Source organism: Muscardinus avellanarius (assembly GCF_963383645.1).
Source record: "Muscardinus avellanarius genome assembly, chromosome: 8".
Lineage (NCBI taxonomy): Eukaryota > Metazoa > Chordata > Mammalia > Rodentia > Gliridae > Muscardinus > Muscardinus avellanarius.
In genome coordinates, this window is record NC_137794.1 from 116,366,987 (window position 1) to 116,394,565 (window position 27,579).

General features: G+C 50.7%; 1 protein-coding gene across 1 annotated transcript; it reads right to left on the reverse strand.

The window, feature by feature from the left end:
- Positions 1 to 666: 666 nt before the first annotated feature.
- LOC308266149 (ribonuclease T2-A-like) lies at positions 667 to 27,372 on the reverse strand (the record flags this gene model as incomplete). Its single annotated transcript, XM_080700167.1, has 11 exons — positions 667 to 765; positions 2,325 to 2,417; positions 2,937 to 3,122; positions 7,154 to 7,228; positions 7,979 to 8,024; positions 11,040 to 11,153; positions 18,038 to 18,108; positions 18,621 to 18,678; positions 20,359 to 20,411; positions 23,470 to 23,530; positions 27,290 to 27,372. 11 exons carry the CDS (start codon positions 27,370 to 27,372, stop codon positions 667 to 669), a joined length of 939 nt encoding a protein of 312 aa, XP_080556293.1.
- Positions 27,373 to 27,579: the final 207 nt, after the last annotated feature.

Genomic DNA, 27,579 nt, shown 5'->3' on the forward strand with positions numbered 1-27,579 from the left:
CTTGGAATGCGGAGACAGGAGGATCGGGCAAGTTTGAAGCCAGCCTGTTTCCAAATTTTAAAAAGTATAAAAATAGGTCTGGGAGCCTAGCCTGGAGGTAGAAGGGTTCCATCCCCAGAACCGCAAAAAAAAAAAAAATTAATAAAAATAAAAAAAATAAAATAAAATAAAAGCTTAATACAGAGTCAGGACTCTAATCCCATCCAGGGATAAGGCCACTGAAAGGTCAGCAGTTCAAGTGGATTCACTGGGTGGCCATTTAGGAAGGTGGGGTGTGGCTGAAGTGGTCCTGGGGTGCACCTTGGGGACCGTGTCTGTCCTCTCTCTGCACTGGCTACCACTGAGTCGAGTCACTTTCCTTGGTCACTGCCTACCGCCGTGATGTCTGCCTTGGAGTCAACTGCACACGATGCATCTGGACCAGCAAGCCAGATGTTCCCTCCTCCGAGTCCTTGTTGGGTGTTCTGGTCACAGAGAAGCGGCTAGTACAGAGTCTCGCCCACGCCCCACTCCAGGGAGCTCCAGGCAAGGGGACCCCTCGCTGAGCACCCCTGGCTGCTGGCTCCCTCCACATCCCAAAGACACGCACGGCCCAGCCGCCCCCCAGCTTGCTGTCTCCACTGCACCAACCTCCAGGCCCAGGAGACGCTGAGCTGGAGACCCTGCCTAGCCATCCCTGCTGAGCACCGAGAGTGGCGGGTCAGAGCTGAGCTCGAAAACGTGTTTAATGTGAAACACGCTGGACCTGGTGTCCTTCCCGCATCCCTGCCGGCCAGAGCGCCCGTCCTCACCTGGCACTGAAAGCTTATTTAGCCCCTGCTGCTATGCTCTAGGCTGATTAGAAACAGGAATCCCGAATCAGGAGCTCCCTCCCCTGAGGGCAGCGACCTGGCCCTGCGGGCTGCCTGAGGACAGCGTGACACTGGCCAGCCCATCCTGGGGCCCATCTCGTCACCCCAGGGCCCGCACCTCTCCCCAGGATGCCATCCCATGTGAGCACTAGACGGCTACTAAGAAAGGCTCAGACTGGGATAAGAAACATGCCTTGTTTTAAAATGGGTTAAAAACACAAAGGCAGAGAACATTGCAATCCCCACCTTTCTCGACCCTCCAAGGGAGCACACAACTAAACACAATTCAAATCAGATGTCGGTTCCAATTTGCAGACCCATCCGCAGGTACTGACCTTGAAACCTAGCCTTGGGCCCTGTGTTTGCAAAGCCACTCCAAAGAGACAACAGCCACCTTCTGAGCGAGCCCAGAGCATCGTGAATCCCTGCCGAATGGACACTGGCCAGCCCAGGCAGCGGACAACAGCCCTGGCCCTCACCAACATCAGACACACACCAGCACGGGGGTGGGGTGGGGCAGCCCAGGGGCTGGGGGATGGTGGGACCGAGCTAATGCCGGGACGGGACGGGGTCCTTGGGTGGCTGCTCTGTCCTCCCACTGCCAAGTGGCAAGGCTGCCTCCTCCAGCTGTAGCACAGAAAATAACAGGAAGATCCGCTTTTGACCAGACCCCGATAACAGCACTCTGGGGTCCCAAGGAGCCACAGGGCTTCCCTGGGGAAGGACGCCCCTGTCCTGTGTCACTCCTGCAGTGAAGGGCCCCCTTCCTGCTGCCCGCCCGCCTGGCGGGGCTCGGCTGCTGCGGCGCCTTCCTGAACTGCTGTGCTGCAGGCGCCTCTGCTAGACACTGGAGCTAGGTTGTGCTTTTAGTCTGGAAATCAGTTTTCAGTGCGTGAGTCAGTACAACTCATTTCTTGAAGACAGGATTATTTTGAAAAGGTGATTGTATTGGGAAGTAAATATTTTTAAATGCTTAAACACAATACAGCACATATTAAGTTCTACTTACTAAAAAAGATAAAGAGCAGCCGGGCATGGTGGTGCACGCTTGTAATCCCTGCGCTTGGGAGGTGGAGACAGGAGGATCCCACAGGTTCAAAGCCAGCCTAGCTGGCTTAAGAGACCCTGTTTCCAAATAAATATATATATATATATATATATATATATATATATATATATATATATACACACATACATATATACAAATATATACATATACACATATGTATACATATATGTACATATATATACATATATTTAAAATAGGTCTGGGAGTGTAGCTGGATGTAGAAGGGCTCCATCCCGAGTACCACCAAAAAATAAAAATAAAAAATAAACCAAAAAAAGATAAAGAGGAAAATATTCCCGATTAAGATGAACAGGAAAGTTTTAAGAGTCCAGGCAGAACATATGAAGGAAAGAGCTTTTAAAAGCACGCACAGGAAGCAACCTGCTCCAGAGACCGTCACCCACCCGCATCACAGGTATATCCTCCACGAGGGCCAGCTTGGCTTCAATCACCACAGCAACACCTCTAACGGAAGGGGTCTGAGGTTCTGGAACACACTGTCCACAGAGGGAGAGGAGAGCATCGCCGGCTACGCTTAAATGTCTCAGCTCTTCTCAGTGGCCTGAATCTGGCCTCCCCACAGGAAATGGCGCCTGATGCCTGATATACACTCAACTATGACTCATGGTTCTCAGCAGAAGGGCCCATAATCACACGCAGACAAAAATTAACAGACACTGAAAGAAAAAAACAAGACACATTTTTTTCTTTTTTTGGAGCTGGGGACTGAACCTGAGGGCATTCTACCTCTGAGCTCAGCCCTCAGCCTTATTTTGTTTATTTTGAAACAGTCTTGCTAAGTTGCTGAGGCCCTCACTAAGTTGTTGAGACTGGCTTTCAACCTGTGATCCTTCTTTCTCAGCCTCCTAAATACTGGGTGTGTTACCACTCTCAGCTTGAAACATACTTTTAAAGATTCTGGAGTTGGTTTTTAGAAAGCAGTGATCTATGAATTTCTCCTTTTTTGTAAAACACAGAATATTTCCAAAATCTGGGCTTCAGTCCTGGGTCATTGCCGGTGGTAGGTAAATGAAAAAACCTAATTCACAGTCGGCCATCCCGTGCACAGCAGCAGACTCCTTTGCCGCAGCCTCCTTGGCCAGCCGTGCTTCCTGCTCCTCGGACTCCGTGCAGTTCCGCAGTTTCAGGTCCTCCTTGGTGAAGCACAGCTCTATTTGACCAATGGTTTGTACCTGCTCATCCTAGAAATAAAAAGTGACATGCTTTGGAACTCAGACCTTGGTTACCATCATGGCTTTATGAGCACGAAGCTTTGGAACTGACCTAAGACCCCAGAGCAGTGGCCAAGCATCTGAGGCTCCAGACTGCAGGGCAGAGCCCCTGGACCGACAGAGAAAGCTGGGAGCAAGCAGGGAAAGCAGCTGGGCCACCAAGCTGGGGCAGGACGCCTGGCCCGAGGCCTGCTCCCAGTCCCTCCAGGGCACCTCCTCCAGCCTCACAGCTCTGGGACAGGGTGTGCTTTTAGCTTGAAAAACTTTAAAGCATCTATTAAGATGCGTACGACCCAACTGCTCACACCGTATACATGCACATCAAGATACTGGAAGAAGAAATGGCTTTTCTAGGTACATACCTACTGCTAAAAGTATCTGAGTCTTTATTAGCTTAAAAAATAAACTACAGAGGACTTCCGGGAAGATGGCGACCGAGAAAAGCCGGGCTTAAGAGTCCCGCTAACAACCAATCTCCATTACCACAAAAAGAGCGCCTTTCATAGCCAGAAAACACCATCACCAGAAAAACAAAAAAAAAACCACCAGGCTCCAGAGAGAAAGCGGACTGAGAACAGAGCTCAGGGCCACAGAGGAGACACACGCGCCCGAGGACGCGGCAGCAGCGCCATACTGCCGGCGGCAGCGGCGAACTCAACGGACGGCTACAGCAAGCCAGGAGAGCCGCTGCGGAACAGCCAGGCGGGATCTTTCGGCGCAGACAGCATTTAAAGCTCCCAGTGGCTGAGCTCAGCACACGCTGCAGGGATTCAGAGTGGAAATCAAAACCAGAGAAGAAAAAATACGCCAGCCTCATGGCCGAGGGCGTGGCAGAGGCGCCATATTGCCACCGGTGGCGGCAGCAGCAGTGAATTCACCGAGTCCAGTACAGCTACATCTGCGTACTCAAGAACAGTGAGTCAAATTGCAGGCCACAGAGGAGAAATCGCAGTATTGGGCCTCCTGGAACTTGACCCAGTGAGGGAGTGGTGGTGGCAGAGATATCACACCAGAGGAGAACGTGCAACCTGGCACCCCCCATAGTTTAAAGCAGCCTCTATCGACTCCCTGGGTCGGAGACTCTGTGATACAACCCAGTAAAGGAGTAGTGGGGTCTGAGATAATACAGACTCGAGATCCAGAGCACCTTAAGTGAAGCCATAGTGACCCAAGGGAAGAACCCAGAGAAGGCACAAACCTCCGAAATCATGGGAAAGAGGAATAACACTGGAGTAATGAATGTGCACAACCCCACAACATCAGAACCTGATAAAACAGAAAATCAGAGATTTCTAGAAGATCAAATCAGGAAAATAACTGTAGAAATAATAGAGGTGCTTCGAAAAGAACTCAGAGAGAGCCAAAAAGAGATAAAGGATGCAATCAATGAAATAAAGGCCTCAATTCAAAGCACAAACAACCGATTAGACCACATGGGGAACAGAATCTCGCTCTTAGAAGATGAGCAATCCAAAAATGAATGCATAGTTTCTAATCTAGAAAAAAATATCCAACAGCAGGAATCTGACATTGAAGAAATATGGGCCCATCTTAAGAGAGCTAACCTAAGAATAATTGGAATAGAGGAGGGAAAAGAAAGTGATACCAAAGGGATCAACAATCTCTTCAAGGAAGTAATAGCAGAAAATTTTCCAAATATAGAGCAAGAGGTTGATACACAGATCCAGGAAACTTATAGAACTCCCTTTAGACAGGATCGGAGAAGAGGATCCCCACGCCATATAATTGTCAAAATGACCAATGTGGAAGCCAAGCAGAGAATCTTAAAGGCAACAAAAACAAAGGGCCAACTGACATTCAGAGGCAAACCAATTAGAATCACTCCAGACTTCCCAAACCAAGTCATGAGAGCCAGAAGGGCTTGGAGTAACATATTCCAAACTCTGAAAGAAAACAACTTCCAGCCAAAAATTTCCTACCCAGCAAAACTTTCTATCAAACTAGATGGAGAAATAAGAAGCTTCCATGACAAACAGAAACTGAAGGAATTTATGTCTTCAAAACCAGCGCTAGAGAAAATACTCAAAGAGATTAACTACAAAGAAGAAATAGGTAACACTCACCAGAACCAGAGAAACAAGAGTTTCCATCCAACAGACAACTAAGATTGGTTATCTGTGGAGATTCATTATTTATGTTAGTCTTTTACCTATCTCTAAGTTGTATTGTTTACCTTTATTGTTGTTAATTTTTAGGATTTCTAGTTGGAATATTAATATACCTTCAGATATAGCATTTGGAAATATTTTATCCCATTCTATTAGTAACTGTTAACTCTGTTTACATTGTCTTTGGATATACAATATTTTCTTTTATTTTTTAGGGAGTTTGTATATTCTTCTGTTGCCTGTGCCATTGAAATCATATCCAAGAAATCACTGCCAATTTCAATGTTGTGAGGTTTTATGACCCAGATTTTCTCCTAAAAGTTTATAGTCTTAAGATTTATATTTAGGTCTTTTATCTATTTTGAGTTAATACTTGTATATGGGATTAGGTAAAGGTCCAATTTTATTCTTTTCCATGTAATTATTATTTTTCAACAATATTTAGTTAAAAGATTATTATTTCCACCACCAAATGTTCGTTGAAACCTTGTCAAAAATAACTTGACAATATAGGGAAGAATTTAGCTCTAGGCTTGTATTTAACTCCAATGGTCTATATATCTGCCTTTAGAACAGTACTACACTGTTTCAATTATTGTAGCTTTATATGGTTTGAAATCAGAAAATATATATCTGCTAGCTTTGTTCTTTTTCAAGATCGTTTTGGGTATCTAGAATTCATATTCCATATTAGGATAGATTTTTTTCTGAAAAATAAATATATAAATATATGATAGTTTCACCTAAAAAAACAGAAAAAAATATGCTCTAGTAAGAAAGAAAGCAAAAAGAAATATTGAAATGCTATCTTTAAATCATCAAACGCTTGGTATCAGACAAATGAAACTGTTATGTGAGATTATCATATTTAATTTTGGATAAATTGCTATAATACTAGATGTCAACCACTAAGCCAAGCATGGGAAGGAGGGATGGGGAGAGAATGGGGTGGGGATCGGGTGGGGGCTGACTGGGCGATGTGTGCATGTATGTCTACAAAAGTTTGTATCCCACTATGATGTATGAATACAGTGCACCAATAAAATAAAATTAAAAAAAAATAAACTACAATGTTGTCTATAAATTGGACTGAAAATTGCAATTAAAATTCTTAAGATTAGCGCCAGGCATGGTGGCGCACACTTGTGCACACTTGTAATCCCTGCGCTTAGGAGGCGGAGACAGGAGGATCGCGCTAGTTCGCTGGCTTAAGAGACCGTGTTTTCAAATAAAAAAATATATAAAATAGGTCTGGGAGTGTAGCCCGGAGGTAGAAGGGTATAAAATAGGTCTGGGAGTGTAGCCCGGAGGGAGAAGGGTTTCCAAGAACCCCAGTACCACCAAAAAAAAAAAAAAAAAAATCTTAAGATCAGCAACATAAGTACTTCTAAACCTTTAACCCAGTAATGCACCTCCCCCTCCTATTCCTCCTTCTAGAACAGGCAATATTCTCATTAGAGCTAAGGGGCAAGAAAACAAATCCTATCTTAGCATGATATTGAAGAACCATCCACTATTTCAAAGCACACATAACACACTCCCAGACACACGTGCACAGAAAATAAGACTGCTTTTGCCCCTTCCCCACACACATGTGAACACACAGTGTCACACAGCACATGTCCACACGCATGAACACATGCACGTGTGCACAAGACATGGCTCCAGGCACATGCATACCTGTGTACACATCCATATGCATGGTCATGTACACGCTTGCACATGCACAGCACATGCTAGCACCATGCACTTGTACAGTCACACGGATGCACCCCCACCCCTGGAAAGTCCAAGGGATGGAGACAGACTCCAGAAGAGCAATCGTGTCTTCTCAGGAAAGACTGAAGAACAGCAAAACAGGACACGGCTGACCTGCTCTGGTGGAAGGCACCGGATCTTAGGGACCACTCCGTAGATTTTGGTAAGGGCATCCATAAAATCTGAGACCTGTCACCAAGTGAAAGTGCATTAGAATTGAAAACGCAGAGTGTAACTCTGACCATAACAAGCTCAGCGGCATCAGCCCCGTCCCCCACATGCAGGGACCTGGGCGTGCCCAAGGGAGGACGCAGCCAAGGTGGGCACCATCACAAGCAGTGCTTCCTCTTCCCGTCTGCCCACTTTGTCTGCAGTGCGCCCCTCTCCGGCCTCTCCTCCGGCCTCTCCTCCTGGGCCACCCCACCAAGGCACCCACACCACAGCACCCTCGCTGCCGGGCTTCCTGCTGTCCACAGCCTGCACATCCCAGCCCACTCTTCAGATCTCTCTCCATGGCAGCCGATTCCCCTCCCAGCAGGTGCTCTGAGCTCCAGCTCCTCTAACCTCAGCCATCATCCTAAAGGACCTGGCCATGCTTAAATGTTCCTATCCGTGTCACCATAATAAAAAATTCTTTTCCTCAAACATAACACATCACAAAACTGAACACGCCCCTTTCCAGGCACAGACACCCCGCCGCAGAGCCTGGAGTACACACGCTGAGTACCCGCCAGGCATCTAAGTGTGCACATCGCTGGTCTGAGTAACCTCCAGTGGGTATTCAGGGTGCACGTGGAAACAGAAATCATCTACTTAAAGCATTGAAGCCAGGTAGGAGGCGCTTTGTGTCACCGTAGAACCCAGCTGTGGCCCACAGGATGAGGCGCTGCAGATGTCCCCAGTAGATACACAGCAGTGAAGGCGCTAAGGCACACTTACGAGGTAGCGTCTGATGGATGGTTTAATCATAAAGTTCAGCAGCATACTAGAGGTAAAAAGGAAACCGTTAGATGTATAATGCAGGCCGCACCCTCCTTTCTTGCTCTTTTCAAATATTATTTCATTGTGAGGACTGAGGCACACTTAAAGCAGAACGCTTCTTCTCCGTGACTTCAGGCAGTAAATATGCGAAGTAGGCCAGGGGAGCCATCCACCTGCACACCTCTCCATGGTCCTCCCCACAGAGCATGCCTGCACAGGACTGCGGCGGGCACGCCATCGCCACCTACTGGCTAGGCCCCTGGGGACGGCTATTTAGCTACCTTTAGACTCAAGCTTACCCTGGAACACTGCAGCCAGGGTCCTTGAAGTTACCCCAGACCCAGGTAACTGTGCAAAGCCCTGCACTGCTACCAGTGTATGACCAACAGCAGGTCCCAAGGAGTTTTTGCCACAAAAGTATCTCAGTGTCTGTGTGTGTGTGTGTGTGTGTGTGTGTGTGTGTGTGTGTGTGTTCCTAAGGACTGAACACAGGATTTTTTTTAAACCTCTGAGCTACATCCCCAGCCCTATTTTAGTTTTATTTTGAAGCAGGGTCTCACGAGGTTTCTAAGGGCCTTGCTAAGTTGCTAGAGCTGGCTTTGAGTCTGTGATCCTCCTGTTTTAGCCTCCCAAGTACAGAGATTACAGATGTGTGCTACCACACCTGGCTTCAATTTTTTAAAATATTTATTACAAGCCAGGTATGGTGACACACACTTGTGATCCCAGTATTGGAGAGCTGACACAGGAAGATCACAGGTTGAAAGCCAGCCTCAGCCACTTAGCAAGGCTTCCAACAACCTAATGAGTCCCTATTTCCAAATAAGAATAAAATAGGGCTGGGGATATAGTTTGGAGGTGGATTGCCTCTGGGTTCAATCCCTAATACCAACATATATACAAGTAAGATATATGTATATATCTTACAAGTTGCAATGATATCGTAGATGAACTGGGCTAAAAATATATTATTGAGTCTGGACGTGGTGGCGCACACTTGTAATCCCTGCGCTTGGGAGGCGGAGGCAGGTTCGAAGCCAGGCACGCTGGCTTAGAGAACCTGTTTACAAATTAAAAAAAAATATAAAAATAGATCTGGGAGTGTAGCCCGAAGGTAGAAGGGTTTTCAGGAAGCCCAGTACATATGTATATATATACACACACACACACACACACACACACACACACGCACATATATATAGTACATATACATGTATACGTATATATACTATTGAGATTCGTTTGAATGCTTCTTTGCTTTTTGTAGTGACGTCACTGGTAATTGTGTGTGTGACACCTGTGCCTCATGTTCTGCCTCTTAGGTGATGCCCTCCTGACCTGGGTGATCAAGGGAACGAGGCAGAGAGGAGAATGGGGAAACTCAGGCCCTCGCCCCAACTGTGGTCCCCGGCGTCTTCTGGGTTAGGTGCGTTTGGCGTCGACCCCAGGTCTTCACCTGCGGGCACTCGGCACATCCTACAGTGCCCTGCAGATTCTCACACAGGTCTGCTGCCTGCAGGTTAGGAAGTGAGTCAAAAGTTGCTTATGGCTAGGACGACCGGTTTCCATAATAAAAATATATACTAATGGTTTATAAAGAAAAGTAAAAGTGGCCTTATTTTATATATTGACTTCTCAATTTTTTTCTTCAGTACTGGGGATTGAACCACCCAGGGGCATTCAACCTCCAAGCTACATCCCAGGGTCTCACTAAGTTGCAGTGGACCTCACTAAGTAGCCGAGCCTGGCCACAAACCTGTGATCCTTCTGTCTCAGCCTCCCAAGTCCTGGGATTACAAGGATGCACCATCACGCCTGGCTCCTATTTTAATTTTATTAGTGCTATGAATTTTAGATCAGCCTTGGAGAAACTGGGAAAACTCATGCACCCTAAGGGGCCACACCCCAGGGTTCTGCAAGTAAGCACTGCCTAGTGACCTAACAACCTAATTTTAAAGCTTTGGGCAATATCCACTTATATCCTTTCTGTGTGGTTAAGTTACACCCCAGAGGCAGCTGGCCTCTGCTCACACCACGGCACCCTGCGCCAGAGTGAGCATGGGTCATGTTCAGAACCACTGTGTGAGTGCGGAAGGGCTAACGAGCTCTCTGGGGCCCCTGTAGGGGCACAAACCCCTCCCCAGAGCTCCACGCAGCCTGCACCACCTACAGACCGCCTCCCCACACGGCCCTGGGGTGACGGTTTGCCTGTGGCTTCAGGGGACAGGCGGCCTCAAGTGCTCGGGCCTTCCTCACTCTGCCCTGTCCTGATCTTAAACTAGTTTGTTGACTTGTTATGGTTGCTTACAGTGAGGGCGCTAAGAACACTGACACCCAAGGCACAACAGAAACCCAAGTGGGAAGGGAAGGCTGGCTCCTGGCGCTCATGACCAGACCCCGGTGAGTGGCAAGCCCCAGGTCTGGCCAGGGGCATCATCCTTACAGGCTCACTGGATCTTGCCTGGTGACAACATACTCCCCGTCTCCAGAAATGGACTGAGAGCCTTAGTGCAAGCCCATTGGGTTTGGGTTTTTTCTGGGGCTTATAAGACCCCAACTTGCTAGGTGTGGTGGCACATGCTTGTAATTCCAGGACTTGGGAGGCTGAGACAGGAGGATCGTGGTTCTCAGACAGCCTCAGCCACTTAGTGAGGCCCTCCGCAACTTAGTGAGACCTTGTTAAAAAAAAATAAAGAATAAAAAATAGGGCTGGGGTGTAGCTTGGAGGTAGAATGACCCTGGGTTCTATCCCCAGCACTGCCCGGCTGCTGTCCCTGGAGCGCCCCAGCAGGGGCAGACTCCCACAGACTGGGGCTGTGCCTAAGGACTTAGCTGGTGCCGGGCCTCTGCCGCGCGCCTCGCGGTCCTCACTGCTGACCAGTCAGTACCCAGAGGCGCCTGCCAGAGTTGGCTCTGCCCGTGTGGCCACGCAGCAGAGGGCCTGGATTCAGGAGACAGGCGGCCTGGTGCTGAACCAGCCTGGCCCTGAGGCCAGCCCCGTGCTGCAGAGGGCACTCACCGGTTGAGGTCCAGCCGCTTGTAGAGAGCCAGGGTCTTCCCAAAGTACTTCTTCTCGGAGTTGAGGGTGTCCAGCTGGGCGGCACAGGTGCCGTGCTTTTCCCACTCGTGCCTCCTGTGGGTGCACAAGGGTGTTGGCGCGCTCTCCCACTCCGGGGAGGCACACGGGGTGGAATGCCCGCTCCCACACAGGTGAGCCCTGCGCCCAGAGGAACATCTGGCGATCCCCAAAGTACCGCCTCCACCTGGCACGGTCTGCACCTCGACACGACATGCGGCTGCCAGACAGCAAACCAAAACCTGGGATCCAGCACTACCCAGGTACCCTCAAGTCCCATGGGGGTGTGTGGGCTCCTACGGAATTCCTGGGCAGCCAGGGAATTCCAGAGAGCAGAGGGGCATGCAGGAGCCACCCTTTCTACCCAAGGAGCCAAGGACAGGCAGGGTGGCTGGTCACCAAGAAACCCCCGGCCCACTCCCTCCTTGGCCTCTGCTAGCTATTACAGCTGTGTGTCCATTCCAAACCATCACAACATGCATGATCTAGACTCCAGAAATAGGGCTGTGGCCCTTCCTTACAGTACACTGGAGTTAAAGCCTTACAACAAGTTTCACATTCTTGCCCGGTTCTCCCAACGCTGAGAGTAGAAAACATTACTGTAAGTTCTGAAATGAGGATACTGAGGGCTGTGACCTCCTGAAGGTCACACACCCAGAGCCGGCACTTACACCAGTCTGGACGCTGAGGTCAGAGCGCACACCCACCTTCAGACCGCGGTGACAACTTGGCTCAGACACAGCCACGGTTAGCATGGAAAAACCAGACGGGCGGCAGGTTCCCCAGTTGGGATTAGCGATTAATTCAGTGAGGTTTTTTTTTTTTTTTTTTTTTTTTGGTGGTACTGGGGTTCCTGGAAGCCCTTCTACCTCGGGGCTACACTCCCAGACCTATTTTTACATTTTCATTTTGGAAACAGGGTCTCCTAAGCCAGCGCGCGGCTGGCTTCGAACCTGCGCGATCCTCCTGTCTCTGCCTCCCAAGCGCAGGGATTACAAGCGTGCACCACCACGCCTAGCTAATTCAGTGAGTTTTAATAAGCAACATTCACGTGGCCATGTATAAAGCACTTAACATGCAGTTCTTCCGAAATGCAATCTAAATTGCATTCATTCATTGGTAGAGCCAGTTTTAAATAACTGCAATGGATATGTGACAGTCTCTCAGAACTATGAAAACTATGAGGGGTTGTATACAGAAAGGATCAATCTAAACAAATAACTAGCTTTGTTATCTTGAAGAGCTTCCAGAGTGGATCATGTCATAACTTTCTCTATTCTATGGAGCAGAAGAGGAGACTCTCAAAATATAAATATGATCTCATAGGCCATATTTACCTTTGCGGGTTAGAACAAGAGCTTTAGTGTTCGTGATTTTACTATCGAGCTTGAAAAATAAAGGTAAAAATTTTTCTTTTATTAGAACACAATAATACATGCCTTGCTTTCCTTTCCTGTTTTCCTAAAGCTCGAGGGCCCAGGACATGGAGGGCCTTATGCTTTTCTTTCCTCTTTTGGTCCTGGGGATTGAACTCAGAGGCATTCTACTTGTAAGCTACACCTCCAGCCCTTTTATTTTATGAAACAAGGTCTAACTAAGTTACTGAGTCTGGCCTTGAACCTGCAATCCTCCTGTCACAGCCTCCCCAAATACTGGGATTACAGGGGTGTGCCACCAGACCTGGCAAGGGCCTCCTGCACCTATGTTTGCTAGTTGATTTTAAGCTACTTGGTTCAAATCTGATAACTATCATGAAATGATATTACAACTGGAAAGGTATATTTTGTAAATTTAAGTCATAGTTCTAGTTTGGATCTGAAATATCCCCCAAAGGCCCACATGTTAAAGGCTTGGTTGCTCGCCTGTGGGGCTAATTATTACTAGGTGCTCAACTTCAGAAGGGGGAACTCTTTGGAGGAACTTGGGTCCTTAGGGGTATACCCCCAAATGAGATGCTGGGGCCCCACTTCTGCCTGTCTCTTTATTTCCTGGCTCCTAGCAAGTCAGCAGGCCACCCTGGCCACGAGCTCTCACCACGCAGTACTGTGCTGCCAACAGCCCGATGGGGCCAAGGACCATGGATTGAAACCTCTGGAACCATAAGCCAGAATAAACCCTTCCTCTTCTGAGGTTGATTTTCTCAGCTACTTGTCACAGTAACGGAAAGCTGACTGATGCAGCTGCCACAGCCTCATCACTGGAAGACACAGTGGGGTGACACATAAAGGCTTTCTCCTCTTTTTCCCAGTTCAACCCAGGTTTGCAACTATCTATCCTGAAGCCATTTCCTAGAAAACAGGCTGTGCAGAGCAGTTACTTGAGATATGAGCTTCGCGTCACTCCAGTCTTCTGAGACGCTCTCTTAGAGGTGAGCTCGGCGTGCAGATCCAGGGCCCATGGGTCCTCTGCCACTCGCTCGAGGGGACACCAGCCTGAGGACCCAAAAACTGATGAGGGCCATTATTTTCAAACTACTGTTTTAAAAAAATCTCTTACTGACTCTGGTCCCCGGGCCGGAGTGCATGTAGCATGCCAGACCCTGGAGAAACCGGGCACAGTAAGACGCTGGGTCCCAGGCAGGGGTCACGCGGGGAACGCCAGCCGGGGCCCAGGTTGCGGGTCTCTGGGCCCCGGGCCAGAACACGCGTAGCACTCCAGACCCCTGGAGAAACTGTGCCCAGTACCCTGGGTCCCGTGCAGGGGTCGCGCGGGGCATGCCAGCTGGGGCCCGGGTCATGGGACTCTGGGCCCCAGGCCGGATCACGTATAGCACGCCAGTCCCCTGGAGAAACCGGGCCCAGTAAGAATCTGGGTCCTGGGCAGGGGTCAGGCGGGGCACACTGGATCCCCGGAACAGCCGGGCCCGGGACGCAGGACTCTGGGCTCCAGGTAGAGTAGTGCGGAGCACACTGGACCCATGGGGAAACCGACCGGGTCACAGTGTTACTGAGTGCCTGATCCCACTACCTCCTCAAACCACACATACTGCCTTCTCTTATTAAAAAAAAGAAAAAAAGAAAAAGAAAAAGGAAAAGGGAAAATATCGGAGAGGAGCTAAGAAAGCCGTGACAGATGCCAGGATACTGGAGATGCAGACAAAACATATCCAAATGCACTGGAACTCATGGAAAAATTCCCCGCGAAGGAGGACTGCTATTTCTCTATATTGTTAAGAATCTTGGACAGCACCTGTAAGGAGAGAGTTTAGTGGAGACCAAGGAGAAAGGCGGTGTTGAAAGCGGTCTCTGTGATGGCAGTGGAGACTTGTATTCAGGAGAAGCAGAAATTGGATCCTACCAACCTTATTTTTTTGGAGAAATTACACCAAATGTTGAATGCTACCGTCGCGCATGCTTAGGAAGACTGGATAACATTCAGAGTGGAAAAAGAGCCTGAGAAGGATTTGAAATGGTGGAGGCAGTGGCAATGGCAGTGGCCAGTACTCAGGGGAGGCAGAGATCTGATGCATTACACCTGGAACCTTTGAAATAATAACCCCAGAGGCAGAATGCTACCACCACACACCCTCGAAAATGTGGAACAATTGGTTGGGCGAAGAGGGTGCTCGGATTGGAGCCTGCAGAGGGGTGAGGTCGGTGACGGACACAGCAAAGCTGGGATTGGAGCCTGCTGTGAGGCAAGGCCGGTGCTGGAGCCTCCGAGGCCGGGATCGGAGCCTGCTGAGGGGTTAGGCCGGTGCTGGGGCCGGTGAGGCCAGGATTGGAGCCTGCCATGAGGCAAGGCCGGTTCTGGGGCGTTCAAGGCCAGGATTGGAGCCTGCCGAGGGGGTGGCCGGTGCTGGGGCCAGCAAGGCCAGGATCGGAGCCTGCCGTGAGTCAAGGCCGGTGCTGGAGCTTCGAGACAGTGATTGGAGCCTGCTGAGGGATTAGGCTGGTGCCGGGGCCAATGGCTGACATCGGAGCCTGCCGTGATCAAGGCCACTACTGGAGCCTCCGAGGCCAAGATCGGAGCCTGCCGAGGGGTTAGGCCGATGCTGGGGCCAGTGAGGCCAGGATCAAAGCCTGCCATGAGGCAAGGCCGGTGCTGGGGCCTTCAAGGCTGGGATCGGAACCTGCCGAGGAGTTAGGCCGGTACCAGGGCCAGCAAGGCCAGGATCGGAGCTCACCGTGAGGAAAGGCCAGTGCTGGGCCTCCGAGGCCTGGATTGGAGCCTGCCAAGGGGTTAGGCCAGTGCCTGGGCCAGTGGCCGGCATTGGAGCCTTCCATGAGGCAAGGCCGCTACTGAGGCTCTGAGGCCGGGATTGGAGCCTGCCAAGGGTTTAGGCCTGTGCTGGGGCCAGCGAGGCTGGAATCAGAGCCTGCTGTGAGGCAAGGCCGGTGCTGGGGCCTCTGAGGCTGGGATCGGAGCCTGCCAAGGGGTTAGGCCGATGCTGGGGCCAGCGGACAGCATCAGAGCCTGCCATGAGGCAAGGCTGGTGCTGGGGCCTCCGAGGCTGGGATAAGAGCCTGCCGAGGGGTTTGACTGGTGCCGGGGCCAATGGCTGGCATTGAAGCCTGCCGTGAGGCAAGGCCAGTGCTGGGGCCTCTGAGGCCGGTATTGGAGCCTGCCGAGGGGTTAGGCCAGTGCTGGGACCAGCAGCCAGCATCAGAGCCTTCCGTGAGGCAAGGCCGCTACTGAGGCCTCCAAGGCTGGATTGGAGCCTGCCGAGGGATTAGACCGGGGCTGGAGCCAGCGAGGCCTGCATCGGAGCCTGACAGGAGGCAAGGCCGCTACTGGGGTCTCCGAGGCTGGGATTGAAGCTAGCTGAAGGTTTAGGCTGGTTTCGGGGCCAGCGAGACCAGAATTGGGGCCTCCCAAGAGGCAAGACCACTGCTTGAGCCAGCGAGGTCTGGATCAGTCTACCGGGTAGCCAGGCCACTACTGGGGCCATCAAGAGTGGGATTGGTACTTGCAACGCGGCATGCACAGAGAAATATCACAGAAAATATAAATCAGATGCTTCCCCTAATCAGCAATAACTAGGAGGGAAGGGGCAACAGGAAGAGGTTGAGCTATAGAAAGGGCCCTATAGTGAAGCAACTAAGGTGACCAATCAGAGGGTATGGAATAGGGGAGGATGGAGCCTCTTTAAAGGGCAGGAGGTACATAAACATATGTATCAAAGTTAATCATCAAACAAGCATGGGATCGAGGGAGGAGAAGGGAATGGGATGGAGGCTGGATAAGGGCTAATTGGATGATGTGTGCTTGTATATCCTCTCAAGTCTTCTATTCCAATGTGATATATGATTACAATGTACCAATTAAAAAAATCTCTTACCAAATTTGACTTTTTCTTCTGAAAATTGTATATAAAACTACTTCTAAATTAAATGACTCTTTCTGGGAAAATAAGATTATTTGTGGTCTGAATTACAAACTGTCGTATTGGAGGAAAATATAGAAAAAAAGAATTACCTTTAGCTGCTATAATGCAAATAAAAAATGTCAATTTTATCTTCTTGAGAAAGAATTATTTAGATAATACTTGAATCAGGAGCAGCATTCCTGCCCCAGGCTCAGGCCCCATCAACATCAACATCTCTCCTCCCCAAGGCACAGGTGAGATCAATATCTTTAGGTATGTCTTTTTAAAAAACATATTTCAAACTAGGAGCACTAAGCTGGGCGTGGTGGCTCACACTTGTAATCAAAGTACTTGGGAGGCTGGACAGCAGAATCGCAGGTTTGCAGCCAGCCTCAGCCACTTAGTGAGGCCTTCTACAACTTGGTGAGACCCTATTTCAAAATAAAGAATAAAATACAGGGCTGGGCATGTAGTTCACAGGTAGAATGCCCCTGGGGTCAACCCCATGCACCAAACCCCTCACACACAAAACAAAAACAAACACAAAACCGCAGCACTATTTTCATACTAAATATTCTTTCCCGTCTGACTTAGACCGAAGCCTAGACATACAAGTGTTTGATCTAGGCTTCAGTAGAGAAAAATTTAAAAACAAAGTAATGAGTGAAAAAGTCCACTGGTTACCAGGAAATAACACCTGCCTGGCTTCCTACCCACTGGTTACCAGGCCAGTACCTTCCTACTCGGTGGTTACGAGGTTAGTACCTTCCTACCCGCTGGTTACCAGGTCAGTACCTTCCTACCCACTAGTTACGAGGTCAGTACCTTCCTACCCGCTGGTTACCAGGCCAGTATCTTCCTACCGCTGGTTCCAGGTCATTACCTTCCTACCCACTGGTTACCAGGTCAGTACCTTCCTACCCACTGATTACCAGGTTAGTACCTTCCTACTCACTGTTGACCAGGCCAGTATCTTCCTACCCGATGGTTACCAGTTCAGTACCTTCCTACTCGCTATTTACCAGGTCAGTACCTTCCTACGTGCTGGTTACCAGGTTAGTACCTTCCTACCTGCTGGTTACTAGGTTAGTACCTTTCTACCTGCTGGTTACCAGGTTAGTACCTTCATACCTACTGGTTACCAGGTAAGTATTTTTCTACCCGCTGGATACCAAGCCAATACCTTCCGACCCACTGCTTACTAGGTTAGTACCTTCGTACCCGCTGATTAACAGGTTAGTACCTTCCTACCCACTGGTTACTAGGTTAGTACCTTCCTACCTGCTGGTTACCAGGTTAGTACTTTCCTAACTGCTAGCTACCAGGTTAGTACCTTCCTACTCACTGACTACCAGGTTAGTACCATACTACCCGCCGGTTACCAGGTTAACACCTTCCTACTCACTAGTTACCAGGCCAGGACTGCCTGCCCTCGTCCTGTAACCACCTGTTACCAGGCCAGTACTGCCTGCTGGCTCCACCCACTGGAGAGGGGACCTGAATGGCACAGCAGGTCACCGGGGCTTGGGCGCCTGTTTTGGGGCCTCCACATGCCGGCTTCCCAGAAGGCACTTAGGAAGCTTCCACACCTGAGATGCAGGACACTGCCAGTGAGGCTGACAAGCCCACCTACCAGAACTGGGTGGAATTAGAGGAGGGATGAATGACATCAGGCCAGTACTTCTTCATTTCCGGCAGAAGATCCTATGATCATTGAAAAAATAGATAAAAACCGTGGACTCAAGAACTAACAAACTCAAAACCTAGGAAGCAGTCTGACAAATATATCTTCAAAGTCCAAGCTCTGCTCGTTATAATAGCATTGAATTGAGTACACCCAATTCTTTACTTATTCTGCAGAAGCGCTCCTGCAGATATCTGCGTATATAACTGAGACGCCTCGCTGTGCGCCTCACCGGCCAGCTACCCCGGAGCCCTGGACTCGGGCCTCGGGGGCAAAGGTGGGGCAGCCAGGTAGTCTCTGCTTCCGAGCTCACCTCTGCAGGGTCTCTACCCAGAGCAGAGGAGAAAGGTCTGTTTTAATTTATGGGTTATTCTAAATACCACTAATTACTAAAACAGGGCCGGGGCTCAATCCTGGCAAAGGCTGCCATGAGCCTATAATTTTGAACATGACTTTGAAGGGCCAGTTGTGATGAAGAGCGTTAATGTAGCTCAGTGCTCTACTGCAGAAAACTAGAATTGAAAGTTAATACCTTGATCTCGTCTAAATTAAAGTGCCACGACCGATTACATTCTTCCCCTTTGTCAGGCCTTGGGACACAAATTTAAAAATAAGAATATTAGTGTCAGTTGAGATGGTTTCTACATGACATTAGAACACACTTGAGTCTACAGAGAAGGAAAAGAGAAATTCTAATTGAGAATTCCTTATCCCCCCATCCCGCAAACCTTTAACAAAGAATGCTTAGATACAAGTTGTTACAGTTTGAGGGTTTCTTTTCTGGGTTTGGTTTTGTTTTGTTTTGTTTTTACTGCTGGGATTGAACCCAGGGGCATTCTTCCTCCAAGTTACATCCCTAGCCTTATTTTTATTTTAAAACATGGTTTCTCTAGGTTGATGACAGTCTTTTGCTGAGGCTATCCTTGAACCTTCAATCCTCCTGTCTCAGCCTCACAAGTAACAGAATTACAGGTGCATTCTACCTCATCTGGCTTGAGTTTCTTTAGCAAAGGAAACTGTTAAGGAAGATCGGGCAGGTCCGAAGCTGTCTTATGAGACACTGCTTCCAAATATAAAAAGTATAAAATAGGTCTGGGAGTTAGCCCAGAGGTAGAAGGGCTTCCAGGAACCCCAGTACCACCAAAAAAAAAAAAAAAAAAAAAAAAGTCTAGGAATAATGTTCAAGGGCTGCCTTTTAGTAGAACAATGAACCACCCACCAGGGGACGCTCTGGAGTCAGCCCACTCTCAGCTATTAGTTCTAGCAAGATCTAGCAAGATGATCCTAGTTATCAGACCTGAATCCACTTAAAATCTAGCAAAAAAATAAAAGAGAACTTGCATCTCGAAGCTGTGACAAGCGCTCAGCGTAATAATGCATAGACCTGACATGCTCACGGAGTGCCTGGCGCACCACCAAGCAGCCTGCAACCTGCCCACACTTCCAACCAAGAGCTGAATTCTGCCCTGGCCTGTCTGCTTCCCTACACTGACGCCGCTCACTGTCAGCTACCTCGCTGGCCCAGAGCCCTGGAGCAATAGGGGCCCTTCCCGGGGACAAAGTCATGTGCATAATTTAACACCACAAGAATATGCACAGGAATATAGAGAAGACGAAACTAGAAAACCAAGGTGAATATAAAGTATGCAAAACAACAGGTTTGCTCCCATTCTCCCTATATAAACCACATTCATTCACATGAATAGGGTGCCTATAAAAAGTGCCCCCAAGAAAGAACAAAGTTAAAAAGGCAGCTCTGTTGTGGTACTGGGGATTGAGCCCAGGGCATTCCACCTCTGGCCTTCATCCCCAGCCTACTTTAGTTTTGTTTTTGGAACGGGGTCTTACTTGTTTGATGAAAGTCTTACTACTTGCGTAGGCTGTCCTCAAACCTGCTAACCTCCTGTCTCAGCCTCCCGAGTACTGAGATTTTAAGTATGCACCACCATGCCTGGCTTAAAATTAAAACTTAGTGAAGCTAAAATGTATCCCTAAGTACATTATTAAAATGTATTGCCCAAAATTTAGTGATAGGATTTCTAAACACATATTTAAACCAGATAGTTATTCGTCTATCAAAACAGAACTAAATAAGAATAGGATTAGAGTTACGTTAGAAAGACTAAAAACATTTTAGAGTAAGGATCTGGTCTGCTGCATAAACTCCTAACAAATAGAGCAGCGTCAGTATTAAGCCTGGACTGGAGCTAGCGTCTCGAGTCCTCGCTGCTCCTGACGCTTCATTGGGTTTTGCCGTGCCCACTGCTTGCCAGAGTCCGTGTATTGTCCAGTAGTCCAGAGAGTCTCGACAGCTGTCCGCTTCCTAGGGAGAAAGGACACAAGAGAATTGCTTCCCTGCTTAAATACACTTAGCGCTTCAGCATGCATCAAAAAGATATCGGCACAGTAACAGCACAGGAAGACCAGCTTCAATCTACAATGAATTCCTTCCAGCCGCACATTCATGCAGAAAGACATCAGGGTGGGTGTTCTGGGCCAGTCCTCACCCAGCCTGGCTGACAGAACCGGACAGCCGCGCTCGCTCAAGTCAAGTGCTTGCAAATTAAGTCAAGCTAATTAAATGTGCATGTCTGCCCATGAATAATCTGCTTACCATGTAATCAGAATTAAATGTTTGAGAACAAAGGCTGACAATACCCTAGTACATTCAAGTTTGCTTCAGTACCAGGTTCAAATTACACTAAGTATTGAAAACATGAAGCCAAGAAATAAATCATGGTGAAAGCAGGAGTATATCTTCACCTCAATAGGAAGGTAAATCACAGACAAAAACCTCGGTGTAACCAAACCTTTGTAGGAACCCCACGAGGCCTAGCTAAGATGGCGTCTGTCCAGAATGAACCATCAAGAACTCCATTCCGGCTATCAGACCAATGAAGCAGGCCTCAGGTCTAGCCTCCCACTCTGACTAAGCAAAGAAACACAAGACGAAACATGCTCACGCCTGGCCCTCTCCTCTCTGCACCCCACATCCGTGGACAGGGGGCTTGCTTTCGTGGCTGGTTATCTGGCAAAGGGAACTGAAACACACAGTAAGCACCAGCTGCTACAGAATGACTGAGCATCAGAGCTCAGCATCTGAGTGAGGGGCTCGGGATTCTCCTCTACCCAAACCCAGATCCATCCCTAAGGAGACGCCTCTCCTGTGGGGTGCAGCTCGAGAGGAGCAAATCCAGGACCTAGCGGGTCTCTGGCCAAGCTACACACCCAGGCTTCTGCACCTGCCTACACAGAGGTGACCAGGTCTTTCCTTAAGACAGCAAGCTCGCACCAGCTCCCGCCACAGGACACAGTCCCAGCACCCTCAGGTAGATCTCACAGAGGGAGAAGCACAGACAGCCTGGCTGCTGGGAGACTAAGGCCAGGAAACAGAACTTCCTCATCAGGGCCAACCCACCCGAAAAAGAGGCCCTCACAGGTACATCTATTTAAATCTTACTTCTCATGCCTCTGGCCAGAAGGCTCTCCCAAGCAGATCACCAGCAGCCAGGGGGCACACCCACACTTCCTCCCCCAGTGCTGGCTCAGCCACCCAGCCTGCCACACACACGCACGCACACACGTGCACACGCGCGCGCACACACGCACACGCACGTCCTTCAGTAGTAGCCAGGGACTTCACCGATTCCTCACTTCCCAGGAGCCCCAACCAGATTCCCAGCCGGCCAAAATCGAGCCGCCACCTTGGGGCCACTCGTGTGCCAATGCACCCTAGGCCACAGCAGGGAACAGCACTGGAGGGAGAGAGGGCTTCGGAAACTGACCACAGCGTGAGAGACCCTGTTGGCATGAGCTTCCAGGGCAAGCTTATCGTCTGGTGAGGAGAAAGATAGAAACTCCCCTCTCATTGGTCAACAGGAAAATAAGTGAGAAAGTGGAAAGGAACTTGCTCCACATGCTGGAGGCCATCAAGAGGTCAGACCTCCTACACAGCACTTAGAGGTTACTCCACCTCGCATACTAAAGAGTCTCAAAATGCAAATACCACTCTCAAGCCCAACCTTCAGGGACACTGTCAGTACAGTGAGTGCTGGCTCGGCCCTGACAAAGCTGGTCAGATGCCTGGGACGCCAGGACTGGCTTGGGAGGACTCTCAGAGCAGGAACGGGACAGGCCCAGCTGGGACTCCGCGGGAAGTCTCGGCCCTGACAGCCTTAAGGGACGCGAGGCACGGCAGATGGGTGTCCAGAACATGAGAAGGGGGCTGCTGGCGCCAAACAGAAGGAAGGAGGAGGCAGGCCGGGGACGCTTTCAGAACGCGTCCATGACACAGGAGACGGCACGTCCGGCTGGTCCAGAGTTTAACTGTGTTCCACAGAAACACATCCCTGTCCAACTCTCACACTTGTGAATGTGACCTGACTTGGAAGGAGGGTCCAACCCAGCTAAGAGACCAGGTGGGTCCTAAGTGCAATTACTGGTTGGATTTGGAAGAGTCAGAAGAAGCCTCACGCAGAGGGAGGCACCAGGGGATGTGATGAGCCTCGGTCTCCAAGGACTGCCAGCCTCTGCTGGAGGCTGAGCCAGAGGCCTGGGGCAAGTGCTTCCCAGAACACCTACTAGTGCCTGCACTGGAACTCCCAACTCCAGGACCATGAGAGAAGAAGTCTCTGATGTTCTAAACCACTGCAGGTGTGACGCCATTACGGCCGCCCTAAGAAACCAACACGCTAACCTCCGGAAAGGGTCCACTGTCCACCAGGGGCAGAGCAAGGAGCCTGGGCCAGCCAGAGATAAGCACTGCAGCACCATCTCATCAACCGACTCTGCAGGGGTCCTAGATCAAAGGGCTGAAGTGGGAGAGAAGAGAGAAAATTAAGAGGCGGAGGAGACCTGAAGGGAGTCCAGGGAAATGGAGCCTAAAGTGGAGTCTGCCCCTGGCAAGGCCAGTGACACCCAAGAGTTTCAGAAGAATTTACCAGAGCCCCTGAGCACTGGACCATCCTTAGGGAGGGGTCTGTTTACCAAGAAGACAGGTGGAATACAAAGGGGATCCTCCTCTGGCTCTGGCTACTCAAGAGAGAATCTCGGCACCAGCTGGGCTGTCCAGAGCCTGGAGATGAGCCGGCCAGCGTGGTCTGGACGTGGGGGTGACAGCAGAGGCACCTGTGAGCATCAGACTGACAACACCCTCTAGTATCTCCCGAAAGTCCCCATAGAAAGGGGGCTCCCCAAGCCGCCTCGCTCACTTTTGGGGTGGCCTGCATTCCTCTGGAATGTGTATTTCTACTTTCCTAAGTAAATCCCTGCCTGCGTCTCTGCCTGGCACGTACTGAGCTCCTTTCCATCCACAGGCCGTGGATCCTGAGGGAGAAATCGAGCCTTCTGCCCTGACAGGGCCGTCGACACAGAAACCTCACCTTGCATACTGTCGGCGGCCAGTGCTGGCTCAGAATCAGCTTTGTCCAGGGGTGGCGGCCACTGTTAAAAGACAACAAATTTAGTTTGCAGTAACTTTTTTAAAGTTATAGAAAAATTAATTCATTTAACCCACCCATTCAACAACTGAGTACCTGTGGGATTAGCGGCACAAATGGAACAAAGTACCTACTATCCTGAAGTACACTATACGCAGGAAGTGCACTACATGCAGGAAGTACACTCCACGCAGGAAGTACACTCCATGCAGGAAGTGTACTCCACTCAGGAAGTACACTCCACGCAGGAAGGGCACTCCACGCAGGAAGTACACTCCACGCAGGAAGGACACTCCACGCAGGAAGGACACTCCACGAAGGAAGGGCATTCTACGCAGGAAGTACACTCCACGCAGGAAGTGCACTCCACACAGGAAGTACACTCCACACAGGAAGTACATTCCACGCAGGAAGTACACTCCACGCAGGAAGGGCACTCCACGCAGGAAGTACACTCCACGCAGGAAGTACACTCCATGCAGGAAGTGCACTCCACACAGGAAGTAACTCCACGCAGGAAGTACACTCCACACAGGAAGTAACTCCACACAGAAGGACACCACACAGAAGGACACTCCACGCAGGAAGTACACTCCACATAGGAAGTACACTCCACACAGGAAGTATACTCCACACGGGAAGTAACTCCATGCAGGAAGTACACTCCACACAGTAGGACACTCCACGCAGGAAGTACACTCTACGCAGAAAGTACACTCCACACAGGAAATCCACTCCACTCAGGAAGTACACTCCACGCAGGAAGTACACTCAATGCAGGAAGTACACTCCACGCAGAAGGACACTCCACGCAAGAAGTACACTCCACGCTGGAAGGACACTCCACGCAGGAAGTATACTCCCCGTAGGAAGTACACTCCACGCTGGAAGGACACTCCACGCAGGAAGTACACTCCACGCAGGAAGTACACTCCACGCTGGAAGGACACTCCACGCAGGAAGTACACTCCACACAGGAAGTAACTCCACACAGAAGAACACTCCACACAGAAGGACACGCCATGCAGGAAGTACACTCCACACAGGAAGTACACTCCACACAGGAAGTGCACTCCACACAGGAAGTAACTCCATGCAGGAAGTACACTCCACACAGTAGGACACTCCACGCAGGAAGGACACTCCACGCAGAAGGACACTCCACGCAGGAAGTACACTACACGCAGAAGGACACTTCACGCAGGAAGCACACTCCACACAGGAAGTATACTCCATGCTGGAAGTACACTCCATGCAGGAAGTACACTCCACGCAGAAGGACACTCCACTCAGGAAGTACACTCCACACAGGAAATCCACTCCACTCAGGAAGTACACTCCACGCAGGAAGTACACCCAATGCAGGAAGACACTCCACTCAAGAAGACACTCCACACAGGAAGTGCACTCCACGCAGGAAATACACTGCACGCAGGAAGTACACTCCACACAGGAAGACACTCCATGCAGGAAGTAAACTCCACGCAGGAAGTACACTCCACACAGAAGGACACTCCACGCAGGAAGTGCACTCCACGCAGGAAGTGCACTGCACGCAGGAAGACACTCCACGCAGGAAGACACTCCACGCAGGAAGACACTCCATGCAGGAAGGACACTCCACGCAGGAAGGCAATGAACATGTGAACAGGCAAAGGCCCACAGCTGCAGTTAGGCAGCACCACCGTGAATAACCCTGAGAGGGCTGGCGGGTGGGCGGGAGGCCAGGAACCTGAGCCACAAAGCACCTTTCTCCTGAGGAGGTCCAAGCAGTTTAGAAACGCACTCATAATCCTGGACATCTTTCTAAATTCCTACGGCAACGATCGTGGCCTGAGGCGGGACATGGCTACTGCGACCATCCCCTGGGTGTTTAGGTTCATCCTCTGCAGAATGAGTGGCGTGTGGCTGGGTGCCCTTCACAGGCACCACAGGCACCCAGGGCACAGCCTGCGCACGGCACCTCCTCTCCACCTGTGTCCTCTAGGGCCCAGCAAGGCACAGGGCCGCGACACAGGTGTCATCCAGGGCCACACGTGTGCTCCGTGGGGCATAAGTGCACTGCACCTTGTCGTGTGTTATCTCAGAGGTGTGTTCCTCAGGCGTGGTACCCAGAGCCAACGCCAGCCTCAGAGTCTGAAACAGCAGAGACGGTGGAGCCGCAGCCTAGCCACACTCAGAGCTCCTCAGGGGAGGCCCGACGCGCTGCTCCCCCCGAGGCTTCACACACAGCCTCAGCAGTGTTAGAGGTGGTGGGAGCGCAAAGGGGCAGAGCTGGTGGAAGGTGTGGTCACTGGGGCTTGCCGCCGGAGGCCTGATAGAAGGCCTAAAGGTAAAGGCCGGAGCCTGCCGCCCAGCCCCTGTGGCTTCTGGCCTGGCCACGCCAGCTTTCCTAGGGTCTGGGTCCCTCCAGGAAGCCAGGGGTGCCTCCCCAGACCTGAGCCATGCTGACACCAGGCCCTGGAGCCTCCAGAGTGGAAACAGAATAGACCTTTCCTCCAGGAGAAGCCTGCACCCGCATGTCATTACAGTAGCCCAAGACGCCACATAGAAGGCCTCTGCGCATATTACAACAGCGTGGGGGCAGAGGGATTGACGTAGAACGTGCAGCTGGCAAAAATACTCCAGGAGGTGAGCAGTCCAGCTCAGGCGGATTCTGAATAAATCACACTTGAGAAGGGGAGAGTCGAGGTGGGAGGAGTGGTTACGTCTTAGCTGTGGTCAAATCTGCGTCCGTGGACTAGGTGGAGCTCCCAGAGAAGGTGCTTTGAAACTTCAGTGGAAAGCGAACTACTAACAGGTGCTCTCAGGAGAAAAGAAGATAAGAAGTGCCTGAGGACTGAGTTGGGGAAGAGCCGGGGTCCCGCCCACCTGCCCACCTGCTGCCCAAGCCTCATTTTACAGGGTTGACTCTGAGGCTTGAGATGACGTCATCTTCAGGAAGACCACCTCAGCATGGTCTGTTTACCATAAACCCATCAAGCCCCTAAACATCTGTAACAAAATCTCACCCCATAATTCAGGCACCAGTGATGTCAGTGTGAGAACAGGCTGCCGCCCACCCTGGGGAGAAAGGAAGAGGCCCCAGGGAATCGCACTTGGCCCAGGGAAGCCAGTTCTCAGGCCCAGTCAGGAGCTGGGAGCGCCCTTGGGGTCGGACCCGGCTCCTGCTCTCCCAGCACACTATCAGGTGTGTAGGGGGCGAGGGTGTGGGGTCCAGCACCTTGCAGAGAGGTCTCTGCTCCCAGGCCTTGCTGGCTAGGGCCCAGGGTTCCTAGCACTTCCAGTAGCTGCTCTCTCCGCAGCAGCTGAGTGCCCAAAGTTCACACAGCTGGGGACAGCCATCCCAGCAGTCCCTGGTAACAGCAACACCTTCTGACCCAGTGAGAAAGTAAGCAAACTCTTCCTGGGAACGCTAAGGCACACTGTTGTCTCAAGCTCTGTGCTAAAATACTAAAGGTGCTTAGTTAAAAAGTACAAGCCGGGCACGGCTTGTAATCCCGGCATTCAGGAGGCTGAGACCGGAGGACCCGGGTTCGCGGACAGCCTCAGCTACTTAGTGAAGCCCTAGGCAACTCAATGAGCCCCTGTTTCAAAATAAATAACAATAAATAGGGCTAGGGGTGCAGCTCGGGGGAACAAAGTAACCCCCCCTTCGCCCCTCTGAAGCAAGAATGAAATGCTATTAACCCGACAGTACCAAGCAAGAGGAAGGCTTCCTGCTGCAGTCTAGGACCAGCTCCTCACTCCCCACCGCACTCACCCCCGGGGCGCGCCCGCGGCGCACAGGCAGCACAGCGCCAGCCCCCAGCCCAGGAGCGCGCCCAGCACGGCCGGGGACGCCATGGCTCCTCCGGCCCGACGGTCCTCCGCGCACGGACGCAGGCGACCCGCACCAGGTCCCGGAGTCCAGCCGGGGCGCTGCCCCAAGTGCTTCCGCGGGGTCAGCCCAGCCTTAGGCCAGCCCGGGCCGAGGACACGCCCACAGCCCACGCCACGCCCCTGGTGGACGGACACTGTCCTTAGACCGCTGCGGAGGGGACACGCCCCTCC